We start from the raw sequence: 13,977 nt of genomic DNA, 5'->3' as shown, positions 1-13,977 counted from the left end.
CACGGCATCTATTCTACGTCTGTCCGTCCTGGGAGAGGGATCCCTCCTCTGTTGCTCTCCCTGAGGTTTCGCCCATGTTTTCCCTGTGGGTTTTCTCTGGAAGTGTTTCCTTGTACGATGGGAGGGTCTAAGGACAGAGGGTCTAAGGACAGAGGGTCTAAGGACAGAGGGTGTCATTTTTCTCATACTGATATTCTGAACAATCTGTGCTGTTGTATTTGCTGTAAAGTGTCTCTACTGTAGGCTATTTTGATTATATGTACAGCACTTTGGCTCGACCAAAAATCGTTTATAAATGTGCTATATAAATAAAACTTGATTTGATATGATATATTTGTATACTTGTATCCAAAGCAACTTACAATAAATGCAATAATAAACCATAAAGATACAAATTAAGAACATCAAAAACCATGCTAAAACATTAGCTTTTAGATGCACTAAAACACAAGCACACAAACAAGTGCAATGTGTATTTTTGGTTTAATGGCCAAGTTGCAGTGATATTGCATAATTATACTCTTTAGATATAGTATATCGTTCTATTGGTAATATGCCCATATTTTATGTTTATGTTTATTAATGTACAATGCTTTCTTCACATGCTGCTGTTACAAAACACACTCCAAATTCGATATCAATATTGTATATCTCATGTATTCTATCTTTATTCAGTAGCATCGCTCTGCTACTCATTTACATGCTGTTTTCAGAAATATGTTTCAATCTTCATGATGTAAAATTCACAGGAACTCTTAAGAGTTATCAGCATGTTGTTTAAGCGGTTTGATTAATAAAATACATCATATGCTTTCTGTAGCATCCATATGGTTTCAACAATAAGACTTCAAGCTCATGAACACAAACAATCTGAAGAACGACTCCCCAACTGTGCACACAAAATGTTGCCCCGGCAGTAACAAAGGTCTCTGTTCTCCCAGTGACTTTCTGGTTACAGTGTGTGGTTTAGAAGAATGGAGACCCTTTGAACAAGTCCTCATGAGAGAGCACTTTCTCACACAGACATAACCAGGGTCTTTGCAGAAATACAATTTGGTGAAGGCGGGAGGGAGGTGGGGCTCCACTTAATGCAGAGATACAATCAAAATGACAGAAGTGACAAATGTTCCCAATCTCTGTATGAAAGGGGAGCAAAACAAAATGTAATGAGGGTCCATTCTGGGTTGGCAGGTGTAATGGACATCATAGAGATAACACACGTCACCGCTGAAATCCACAATTTTCTCTGTACGGTGGATCAGGGAGCAGTGGAATAGAACGGCATAAATTAGTGGCCTCCAGGCTGTGACACACACCGGGACATATCTGCAGTGAATGCTTTCAGCTGAACAGCATTCAGAGACAGCAGCGCTGATTAAAGGTGCTGCTGCAGCAGTCTCAGGCTGATGGAGTATTTGTTTTCTCTAACTAAAGAGTGTGTTGTGTTTTAAAGGTCCACAGGTATCCACAGCACTCCTGTGGAGGAACTCCATCAGTAAGCTGGAACAAGAACAACAACCTCATTGAATTAAATGTGAGTTCAACGTTAGGAGCCTTATTTAAAGGGGACATCTCATGCTATATTTGAACAATATATTGTAGGGCCATACCTATATAAAGTATATAAATATAGGTTTTTTTCAAAATACCAAACAGATCCTGCATTTTAGCCATGCCTCATTTCGTTCTATTTGCTCTTTCCAGCGCTGTTTTTGCAGGGGGCTGATTCTGTGAGCTGCAGCTGACCACACCCCCCTGCAGGAGAGGGGAGCGTGCTTTGAGATCAGCTGCTAGGCTGTCAGGAGAGGGGGAGAAAAAGAGATCTCCGTCCTCCGTGTTTTATTCTTATAGAAGTAAGAAGAGAAGTAACGGGCAGAAACCCTCCTTTTTACGCAGCGGTCCAGACATAGACATCAAACGGCGACACATATCCAGTTGCCAGTTACTTTGGCATTAGGGCAGGGATATCTAGATACTTCCCAAGGTTTGACATCATGAATTGTGCTACTTTTAAAGCAAGCAACGATGTTTTCAAATCTGTAATCAAAAAGCTCCTCAAAAACACTATAGAAGCAGTTCCTGCCGTTGCTACGTTAGTTCAAACAGTAACAACGGACTACTTGTCATAGTGGATGCATGTCAATTTAAATCAACACATACAACTATTTTTTAAATCCATAAAAGCATTTCAATTAATATTGGGAGTCATATCGTTACTTTGTTGAGAATGTGGCCATGTAATAAGCGGGATAATGTGCAGCGACGGGCTCCTGATCGGCCTGTCGGTGTTCTTTTCCCCATAATGACCGGTCGCTGCACATTATCCCTCACATATGATATAGTCATTATTCATTTGTTTTAAAGCAGGAGGCGAAAACGCTTGCCTCGGGGAGGGAGAAAAAGAGCCACAGTGGAGAACAAACAGAAGGGCAACCATGGCAACCATGCGCGGGAAGTCTTCTTCGCTGCTTTTTGTGGCAGACTACAGCGCCACTTACAGGCCTGGCATATGTACTACAGCGTCTCCAGCGCTGTCGAGCAACAATGGCCGGCCGTGGCCCAACCTCTCATTCCCCTGATAGGTGGAGAATTGACCACTAAGTGGAGCACTCTTTTTGTGACGTAGAAAATAATTAAAATCTGTATCAGATCCATTACAGCCCCTTTTTTTTTGAGATTTGGGTATAGAGGTATTTCTGACACTTGGTGAGTTCCCTGACACACCGGGGACACATATTCATGTATAAAAGACGTACACGAGTGCATTTAGCATGATAGGTCCCCTTTAATAGCAACCGACTGACAAAAGAAATTGCAGCTAAATTGCATGTGGAAAAATATTAGAAAATATGTAAGCTTTTGCATGAGTGTAAGTAGAGATGCAAGTGCATGATTAAGCTGCACAAAAGCGAAGTCACACGCTCACTTTGAATATCAAGACAAATTAAATAACAGGAAACAAATATTATTAGTCAAAGTCTGAATTTTACTCACTAATATTGTCTTCATTAAATGTCTTCCAAATGGTATGTGTGTATCTATATGATATTGTAGCTGCTATGAGTTACAGTAAATGCAAGTTAAATGAAAGTAAATACTTTTGCTGCTACATTTCCCAGGAACTGACGTTACATTTTAGGTGTAAAACGTTATAAATAAGCTTTTGCATGTGTGTGAGTGGATGCAAGTATATGAATAAGCTGCAGAAAAGCACAATCACATGCTCAAACATCATCCAACACAAACTGACACTATCACACAACAACAGGCATTTACAAAAATCACATGCATGCTCAAATAGCTATTTAGCATGTCCTCCGCCTCAGACACATCACCATTTACATCCCATAACCGCCGTCAGACATCTTCAATATGCAGCATCATGAAAACAGAAGGGAGAAATATCTTCAAGGACAGCAGAATATTTATTTCATTATTCATGGTGTTACACAAAGGTAGAGGCATCAATTTAAGTCTAATTGAAATCCATTAGAGGAGCTCATGGAAATCTGATGCTATGAGTTGAGCGCTCATATTGAGGTCAGGAAGGGTCAGCGTGCACAGGCGCAGATAAACTAGCTGCTGAAAAGGTGTGCAGACGGACTGTTAGGATACGGTGGTATTGTAGTGGTCAGGACTCTGCTGAGAGTTTAGCTGTGAGAAATGCAGACTTAAGGAAAGAATAAATACAACTCCAGAGTTTATATTTAAAGCATTGCAGCATGCATTAGCTGAGGACATTCAAAATGAGACTGTGTGACATTTGAAAGATGAGAGAGCACAATATTCCTGAAGATTAACGTTTGTTTTGAAAGATACATAATATGCTGTTTCTTCTCTTAAATGTTTCTCTGAGACAAATATCCATCTTACAATGAGATGAATTCAGTAGTTATCATATCGCCTTCTTCAACGCTGGGTTATATGACAGTAAAAGGAAATAAGGCTTAAATAAATCTGCTTTCCAGCATGAGGGTAATTCAAAGTCAGAAGGAACCATGTCTGGAATTTAATTCAATACTCCCAGATGATCCCGTTGAGCCCACTGTTGAATTATTTGTCAGCACCCCGCATGTTAAATATGGCTGCAAAGACACGCACAAGAGATAGAGACCGGGAGTGGAAAGGAAGAAAGTGTCCTTGAGCAAACTTGTATATATTTTCCATGAGATGAGCACAAAAAAAGAAAAAGAAGCAGCAGCAGCGGCAGACAGCAGCCACGGTCTGCAGGCACTATCGCCTCGGAGACAACACCCTGCAGGACGAGCGAGTGGCAGCCTTTGCGGTTGAAATACTCGTTATGGTACGCCTTCGATTCCGAACCAGCATTGCACTTACAGCATCCGACGAGTGGGTCAAATCCCTAGTTGGCTGCACTAACCCAGTTACAAAGCTGTATAACATGAGCACAAAGACAACAAGCTCATTGAACTCCATCATGTCTGAGGTCTGAAAGTAAACAAACGCCTCATACAGCGGGTGGGCTTTATACCCCCTCCCCCCCCCCGTGTAGTTCTTCTTCTCTCGTTTTTTTGTTGTACTCGCCGTGAAGTGGTTTTGCGGCCTGCCAGTAAACCCAGAGAAGAAGAAGACGAAGTGACGTCAGCGTAATCGTGCCTCAGGGAAAGTACTGCGGTGTGAATGCGATTGGCACTAGCCCCCTGACGGATTTAGTGCCGTGGTACTTTAGTGGTACTTTAGTGCCGGCACTAAAGTACCGCAAGTCCTGCGGTGTGAAAGCGGCTAAGGACATTTTGTTTGGCTTTGCCAGTTCTGCAAAGGGAGGAAGACACAGAAAAGCTCCGGCGAGGTGAACAAAACATCGCTTCACTCCGAGGGGAGTGACCTCACAGACAGTATTCAGTGTGGGGAGCATTTCTGGTTTTAGTTTGAAGATATCAACAACAAAACGGTAGGCCAGGATGAAGACACATGACTGAATACTACCTCTTTGCAGTCGTTTTTGGATTATTAATCAATAAAATGGCCTCAAACATTAAGCTAATGTATCTTCTGTATGTTTAAGATTCAATGCCTTCTCTAAATCACTACAACGTAGACTGAAAACAAACTACTTGCTATCAGATATTCATGTTTATTGAGCTAAGGGGCTTCAATGTCCCCGCCCTTAGACAGGGACCTCTTCCTTCATAAAGACAGGAACAAATGTGCTCTCATTGAAGCACCAGCTCTACCTATCATTCACGTTTCTATTGCACTAAATCCCCTCACCAAAGCACGTGTCTGTTTCCCCCACACACCGAGCTTTGAGCTTCATTTCAAAGCATTAATTTCTTACTAATTAGCCCCTCTCTGTATCCCGGGGCTCGTGGCTTTCACAATTAGATAAGCCCGCTCCTCTTCGCTCCAGGTACAAAATAAAAACTGCTCTGCTATGAAATGAAACCGGTTTACGTGACTTCCCGCACTGAGAGAGGGCTCTGGCTCTGAGGAACCTCTGCAGACTGCAGATCAAAAGAGGACCAAAGGGCTCTGGGTAAAACTAAACGAGCGTCAGACGGTAAAGTGACTCCTCCAACCTTGTGCTGAACCCAATTACTTCCTAATTTTACTATATGAACCTTTATGCATGGTTACATCCTCAGCAGGCCCTTTCAGACTGCAGAAATATGGGACAGTCTCAGTGTGATGTCACCCATTAACTTCCTGTTTTAAGCTGCTGAATGGGATTCAAAGGCTGCTGGGACATGTACTTTAAAATGGAGCGAACTTTAAGCCTAAATCCATGACTGTGGATAATAGTGGGTCTCGCAGAAATAAATGAATGCCATATTCTCGTTTCATTTTTAGCTGAGGGTGCTGCTTCCACTTTGTAACTCAGTCTTCTTCTATTCAAGTTAATGCTGATGTCTTTTTCGGTAATCATAAAAAAAGTAGGTTAACTTCAAATTATAGCTGATAAATACATTTAGTAACACATTTGGAATTAAATTGAAAACATGTGTCCCTATGTGACCCAACAGGACAAAAGCAGAGATAACCGGAACACATTATTAATATTTGTATTACAGGTTTGTTAATCATCGGTCATGAGCTAACACACAACATGTATGATGTTAAACATTTCATCAAAGGTATTCTAATGTTTTTTCTAAATGTGATAGCTAACAGACCAACCCTGCTACTGTAACTGGAGAGTCCTTCATTAAAAATGGTTTATACATTTGTATCTATTTATTGTAATCTTAGAAAGTATATGATTCATACCTCTTCCATTTTAGCAATGTTTAAAATGACAATTGAATATGTGTTATTACCGATTTCAGACTTATATTAAATATTGTTTTATAATTTTAAGACCCATTAAGCATCCATGTGAACTAACACAGAAAGACGATGTATCTGTGTCGATTTGAAACCATCTTCCAGAGTCAGTCCCGCTTCATTATGATGTATTTCACTAAGCTCCCGAGCTTAATTCCCAAATGTTTATGTCATACGATCCTACCAAACGCGACACGTGTCTGAGGAGAACGGTTGGCAAATGAAATGATAAAAGTCCTGTCATTTAATGGAGCCCACAAATCCATCAGGAGTGTATCTGGGATGTGTGGTGTGTGGTGGGGGGTGCGGTAAATTATGCAGCCAGACATCCGGTAATGCTTCGATATCATCTGACATGATGAGAGCCGTCATGGATGGGAGCCACGCATTGTTCGGCAATTAATTTCTCATTCCCGAGCGCTCTTCCCGGGACTTGAGAGGTCATCGATGGAGGTCACACCGCGCTGGGAGCAGAGAGGCCCTGCGCTGATATATATGCACACAAAGACGCTCACACTCTCAGTGTTGGAGTTAAATGACAGAGCAAAGACTGCAGGCACTACAGAGAGGTAGTGCAGGATGAACTCACATGTGCACACAAACACTGCGTTCTCTTTCAAAATGAGCCCGTCTTCATCACTGTGGAAATCTGTCATCAATGTACACATCTATTATTACTAAAGTGCACGCATAACTGTCACACTGCAAAATATTTTCCTAGCTAAGAGAATGTTGGATTCCTTTTGTATTCTAAGAGCCAAAGCTCCAGTCTCCATCTTCTGACAAGGCCAAACATCGTCAAACGTTTTGGCGGAGGCAAGAGGTGGAAAGAGTGTGAACACATTTCATACCGACTATGGGGAAAGTCCTCAAAACCCTCAAGAAGGGCTTTTCAAAATACTGTCAACCAAACGGGCCAAAAAGGAATATCTTTGACTCTGGTGATAATGAGAGTTGAAGATGCTGCAGAGGCCTCCAATCACATTTACTTCACTGATTGGCCAAAATGAATCACTTTGAGCTGGTGTGTCACCAAGCCTGTTAAATATGATGTGTCACATTTGGCACTCTGGAGGAAACTGGCAGACATCTCCATAGTTTGGAACTAGGGATGTCCCGATCACCTTTTTTTGCTCCCGATCCGATTCCGATCATTTGATTTTGACAATCTGCCGATACCGATTTTTCCCGATCCGATCTTTATGCAATGCATTAAGAGAAAAAAAAGGTAACAGATAACGGCTGGTCATCCAACACGATGAATTCAGCTATCTTGGCTGTTATTGTGTTGGCCTTTTCACTGTTCTGGGGTAGTTTCTCTTTCCTTTTAAAAGTCTCTGAAAGTGTCGGTTGTTTCAGTGCCGTTACCTGAGTGGCCGCTGTGTACTCGCCGTGTTGTTGTTGGTGTTTGTTTCTCAGGTAGCGTATTAGATTGGTCGTGTTGAACGTAGCTCTGTTCTTTCCACCACGCGGAACCTCCGCCTTGCAAACATTGCATCTGGCTGTTACACTGCCTTCGCTTTCAATTTTATAATACTTCCAAACTCCTGACATTTTCTCTGTCCCGACTCCCGAGTCACCAGCTGAACGTAGCCTCTCGTTAGCTTACTGCTACTATTGGACACTGCGCCCACTCTGTTGCCAGATTTCAGAGAAATAAGCAACCAGGTCTGAAAACAAGCCCAAAGAAAGCAACACATACATGATGTTGTGTAATTTTAAACCAAAACTAAGTCCTCAGGATGACTTTAAGACGTGAACATGGTCATTTTTGTTTTGTAACATTAAATAAAATAAAAATATTTTATAAAAAAAATAAAAAATCCCGATCCCCGATTTTTTCCTCCCGATTCCGATCTTTTGAAAATCACGTGATCGGCTCCGATCCCCGATCACGTGATCGGATCGGGACATCTCTATTTGGAAGAGTATATCCTGTAAAGTAGAGCTCTAGTTACACACATTTTGAGTTTGGTATTACTGAAGTGCCAAATCCTGCACAGAAATCGGCTACATAAGAATGTTTTTTAGGTCGAAAAACTTTGAAAATGGCACAAAAAGATACCAATGCAGCCCGTCCTAATAATCCCCATTCAACCCCAACTTTCTACATGAGATAAGGGTCTTTGATAAGTACATTTTTTCCCATTTCTGCACATGTCAGGGAGATGGATAGTGTGTTGGCCTTAATTGAGGGATTGCCTGCCACCCCTCTCACGACACAGCTGATCTGTTTATGATTTCTGCATCAAGGTGGAGCTCGTGATGGATGTCCCGCCAGCAGCAGGGACACCAGACAAAATCATGTGACGTGTAATGATGTATCACACAGAACATGCCTCATGCTGAACCATGAGACAGGGGCTTCCTTCAAAATCGAAATACCAAGTAAGGTTACCAGGATCACTGGGATTATTTTTGAAAATATTTTACAAATGTTTCTAGGGAGCAGGAAGATTTAAAGGGGCTCTGAAGCAGCAACAAAGTGCTCCCTGATTCCATGCTGAAAAAATGTAAAGCTGCATTACTAACAGAGCCCTATTGTGTTGTAGCATTAAAGGGCTTGTGCGTGTGTGTGTGTGTGTGTGTGTGTGTGTGTGTGTGTGTGTGTGTGTGTGTGTGTGTGTGTGTGTGTGTGTGTGTGTGTGTGTGTGTGTGTGTGTGTGTGTGTGTGTGTGTGTGTGTGTGTGTGTGTGTGCGCGCGCGTGTGTGTGTGTGTGTGTGCAGTGTGCTAGAAAATCTTTCTCAACTATAATCCTAAACATAACACTTTCCCTGGAAGAAAATTGCCCTCCGCAGGAAGTGCAGGAGGCATGTGATAGTGTGTATCCTGCAAATAAGCATGTAGCCTACATTTTTAAAGCTCTACATCAAATGGGCGTCATGCAGCATGCAGAATAATGTTATTGTCAAAAGTAGCATTTAGTTTGAATTGCTAAGAGACATTAATTAAAGCTTTATAATCAAGAAATGAAAATGTTGAATGATGAAACCTGCAGGGTGTCTCTTGAATCTATACAATAATAAAAACACATACACTGGAAGGCCACAGGGTGAAGCCCCCAGAGGACATCAGTGTGGCTTTAAGAGCACTGAGTCACACTCAGATTATCTCCAGCAGACTCTGCCAGCATGCATTTACTACTTAGACACTCTTAATCAATTTAGCATGTGTCAGGCACTTCCAAAGAGAGCCAAGACGGGCCTGAGCCTCCCAAACATCGGCTGTTTGGGCATGGAGGTCGGGAGGGGCACGTCGGCAGGGCTGGCACGGCGCGCCCGACAGATGGCAACATGTGGCAACATTACAGGGCGGACAGACGGGGAATGAATCTATGCCACCAACTGTGAGCCAATCACGAGCCAACAAAATAATCACTGTGTCACTGAAATGTGAGAGGATGGGAACAACTCATACCGAGGCAACAACAAAAACAACAGCACAAATAGATTGCTGTACTATTCTTCAGGATAAAGAAACTGCATCTACAGTAAGCTTACACATGATGTATGGATGTTATTTCTCGGCAGCAGCAGGTGTGTGGGACTCAGGGTCATTTTCTCTGTGGCAGGCGGCTCAGATGTAATTCTGCCAAAGCCGAGGCCAGGAGCAATGTCTCCAGGCGAAACAATACTGCATGTCTGAGTCGCTGCACACACCCTCCGCTTATGTGATTTAAATCCAGTTAGCATATATTGGCACAGAGAGATATAAAAATCTCAAACAAAGGCTACAAAACTGAGCGCATGCAGAAGCATCATCACACAGAACATAGTATCATCGTTGACCCGTGACACTGCACACAGACAAAGGCTTCAGAGAATGGATGTGTTGCTGAGCATTGTCATGTTTTCAGTAACACGCTCTCATTATGTGCTGGTGTTGATGGAGCAGTTTTTGTTCAAGGCTAATTTTCTAGAAATTATACTCCTCGTTATCCTGACTCTGACTTTGTGCAACTTTTCCAATCAGAAGTGTTTGCTCTGCCTCTGCAGTGTGTCCTTGGTGGAGGAGGTGAGACATCTCTAAAAGGCGAATATTAAGAACGAGGTGAGTTCAGAGACAATGAATCTGCACAACTGTGTGAAGATCCACGACCTCCAGCGAGGCCACGGTGGCCTCTGAAAATGAGTTTGCAACATTTTGATTTCCTGAACGCACTGTGTATTTTTGGTCAACTCGCTATTCAAGTATTGTGTGTGCGGTTTCCTTCTTTTATGTTTTTAAAACTATCATAGAGAAATGTTCCAGTCATCCTTGCATATTCCACATTGAATGTATTCATGAACGGTGGAGTTTTTCTTTTAAACATGTGCCAGCTAATAGCTTTTTTTGCCTGCACTTATTCTATCACCAACTCAGTGAATGTTGACGATCAATGTAGTTGATCGTAGCACTTTTAGGGATAGATCATCTGTCCTTGAAAACAGCCTGTTGAAGATAATTCAGCAAAGAGTGGGGGTTATTGCAAATGCAGAACAATATGTTCTTTTTGGTGCATTTGAATGTTTCATATTGCTTTGTTCTTGTAGTGAGGTAAAGTGCAATCCCACATATGATCGCCCTGTGCCAGCCTCCTGCCCTGCAGCAGGTGTTGTGGTTGGGAGCATGGCAGCAGGCCCAGGCTGCAGCCAGGACATGTCTCTCTGCTTCATATATACCATGCTGCACTGATACAGCAGGTCATGCATGCGTGTGGAGGTGGAAATGAGTTTGTGTTGGAGCGATCAGACTGGCACCTTTGTTAACAGGCACATTGATCCAATTTAAAAGCTCAAGTTTGCAGCGAAGGAAAGTTCTACATTGCATTTGAACTCTTAGCACACTTCATGTTTCCTATTTATATTCTTAACTTAACTCAATGTAAACTAGTACCGTACTTTTCGGACTATAAACTGCGACTTTTTTCGCCATTTTTTTTGTACAGCTAACGGCCTCTAGGGAACCTCCTAAATCTATGGTTTTACAGGTAAAATTAACCACCTTTAACGCTATGGGCTCTATGACCGGTCCGCGCCCGCCACCTCTAAGGGGCGGGCTCCAGCAGGAAAAGCTGGAGGCCGGAAAAGAGTGAGACAGGTCGCGCGCCAAAGTGAAAGTCGAACCGAGAGACAGAACGAGAGCAAGACAGACGGACAATTTAGCTGCTGCGGCTTATATGCAGGTGCGCTTTATAGTCCGAAAAGTACGGTACACATATTTAGTTTATCGGTGTATCTTCCAAACATGTGTGGCTCTTTCACATTCATTGTTTCTATTACTGCAGCGTTCCTCGTCAAATGCAGCTTGTCCATGTGCCATTGCACATAAATTGTTCAGACATGATCACTCGGCAGCACATGCAGACTAATGTGTGTGTTGTGAAGTGCTTACACTGATGCTGATTTAACTGATATTGTGCTAAAGCTATCATGCAATCAGGCTCATTGTGAGATAATTGTGTGAAAATATGCATAGAGAAAAACACTGCCTTTACCCGGAATACAGCCTGTTTCTGTATTTAGGAAATACAATTATTTACAGTCTATTCAATCAGTCTTTCATTTCTTCCCAGCCTGTTTATTTGACATTTGTATTTGGTATTAGACTCTATACATCTTCTTAATGCAGCGTTTAACTATCTATATTCATACAGCAGCCTCTGTTCTGCAGCCAACACACAACTCAACATCTGCTGCTGGGAATCTGAATTATGCCTGTGTGTGTGTGTGTGTGTGTGTGTGTGTGTGTGTGTGTGTGTGTGTGTGTGTGTGTGTGTGTGTGTGTGTGTGTGTGTGTGTGTGTACACTCCCCTTAACAACAACTAATGATATTACTGGTAGCATCATAAGCAAACATTGTGAGCGTGGTCACTGAAGGAATGAATATATGACGAGGTGTGTTGTAGCAGATTTGGACTCGAGTAGGAGCCGGCGGAGAAACATTAATTAATCTGGCAGGCTGCAGGTAGAGAAAGCTCCAGAGAAAGCAGAGGTAGGGACTTCACACTCAAACAACTTGTGACATTTTTGACTGGAGCTGTTGATGAGATAGCGCAAAGAATTACCATGGTGTGTCAAAACAGGTTTCCCCCCCCCCCCCCCCCCCCCCCCGTTACATGCTTCACAACAAGCAGCAATTTATAAAAAGAACAATGGAGGGGAGAAATTAGACTTTTCAAAAGAGTTTTTGGAAGTCTGATGTGTGCAGTCGCTTGTTTCTCTGCAGAAGGAACAGCTAGAGAGAGGCAAAGCATATGCGTGAGACACGAAATGTGAAATACTTAGTGTTAAACCCCCAATGTGTCAAGACTTCATTTAGTCAGCTTTATGTGTGTGAATTACAAATGTTTTCTTATATCATTAAATGAGAATTAATAAAGCTGATCATATGAACGCTGACTACAATTGTATTCTAATCATTTATATACATTTACTTTAATGTAGGCAATTAACGTATACACATTAGCCCACATTGTGTTGAGGTGCTTCATTATTTAAATGTATTTCAATGTTTTTCTTGAAAATACTCAAATTATTAATAAAAAACAAGACTTTAAGTTTAACAGCTTGCAATGCCAAGCTGTTCTTTGCATCCAACAATAGAACAGTGAGTCAGAACGAACAACAAGTAGAAGATATTGGAGATTTCTCTAAGAGCCTTTCAAGTACTTTGTCTAAAGATTTGTCTTGAAAATATGAAATAAGTCATTTTCTGCCAAAAAAAAGAATGTTAGGATCTTGAACTTGCAAGGCAAAATGTATGGCATCTAGAAATACATAACCTTCATAACATAAATATAGAACCAATGAATTTCCTCGGACCGGAAAACGTCTTCAAAACAGATTACATAAATAAAAAAAGAAATGAGCTGTTCTTACCAAGCCTGTTGTCCAGCGCTCCAAAGTCCAGAGAGTATTTGACCACATGGTAGTTGTTCCAGACGTACAGCAGGTTGTCTCTGGGATTGTAATCCACGGCTGCGATGTACTGGTAGGAGTTGGGGAAGGGGATGTCCAGGAAGCCGTCTTTGCTCAGCTCCGTGTTGTAGATGTAGTCGATCTTGTTTCCTGTGGCCTCGTTGTCGTCATCCTCGTACACGGACTTCACCACGTAGAGGATCCCACAGATCATGAAGGCGTTGGAGGCTGAGCGCTTGTCGTAGGCCGTGTCCCAGGTGCCCTCCACGCGTAACGTGTAGGGGTTCAGCTGGCTGATGACGATGCGCCCGTTGTTCTGCTCGGTGGCGTAAATCACCCAGAGGCCGTTCTCATCCACAGCCAGGTCAATGTCCGACTTCCCCCCCCAGCGGTAGGGAGAGGTGTCGTGGTAGTTGGCGTTGGCGATGATGGCCTCGCCGCTCTTGATTCGAGTCCGCAGGTCAAACTTGACGATGTTGCGTGTGCGCTCCTTGTTGAAGAAGAGCGCCCCGTCGTACACGACAAAGCCGGTCCCGTCCACGCGGTGCGGCAGCTTGTAGGTGGTGGTCGGCCTCCCGGCGATGAAGTCCTCTTTGGAGGAGTACTCGGTCAGCGTGTCGGTGCGGTACGGGGTCCAGGGCATGTAGTAGATCTTATCGGAGGCCTGCAGCGGGTCTTTGCACCATGCTCCAGACTGGTGGTCCGACTCGAAGAGGTGCTCGCTCTGGTACACCCTGCGCAGAAGCCCTGGGCACAGAAAGACTGAGGAGCCAAAAGAGGGGAAAGACAAGT

At 42.8% G+C, this 13,977-nt stretch overlaps 1 protein-coding gene across 12 annotated transcripts in view; it reads right to left on the bottom strand.

Moving 5' to 3' along the window:
- The window catches only part of LOC117463686 (adhesion G protein-coupled receptor L3-like), a 236,490-nt gene that overhangs the window by 75,808 nt on the left and 146,705 nt on the right, over positions 1-13,977 (bottom strand). For all 12 annotated transcript variants that reach the window (XM_071206493.1, XM_071206494.1, XM_071206497.1 and 9 more), the window contains exon 6: positions 13,147-13,947. In XM_071206493.1, the coding sequence (XP_071062594.1) occupies positions 13,147-13,947 (801 nt within the window). The remainder of the gene's footprint in view (positions 1-13,146; positions 13,948-13,977) is intronic.

This window comes from Pseudochaenichthys georgianus, chromosome 18 (genome assembly GCF_902827115.2).
Source record: "Pseudochaenichthys georgianus chromosome 18, fPseGeo1.2, whole genome shotgun sequence".
Taxonomy (NCBI): Eukaryota; Metazoa; Chordata; class Actinopteri; order Perciformes; family Channichthyidae; genus Pseudochaenichthys; species Pseudochaenichthys georgianus.
Note: the sequence above shows the minus strand (reverse complement) of the source record. Positions and strands in the feature narration are given on the sequence as shown.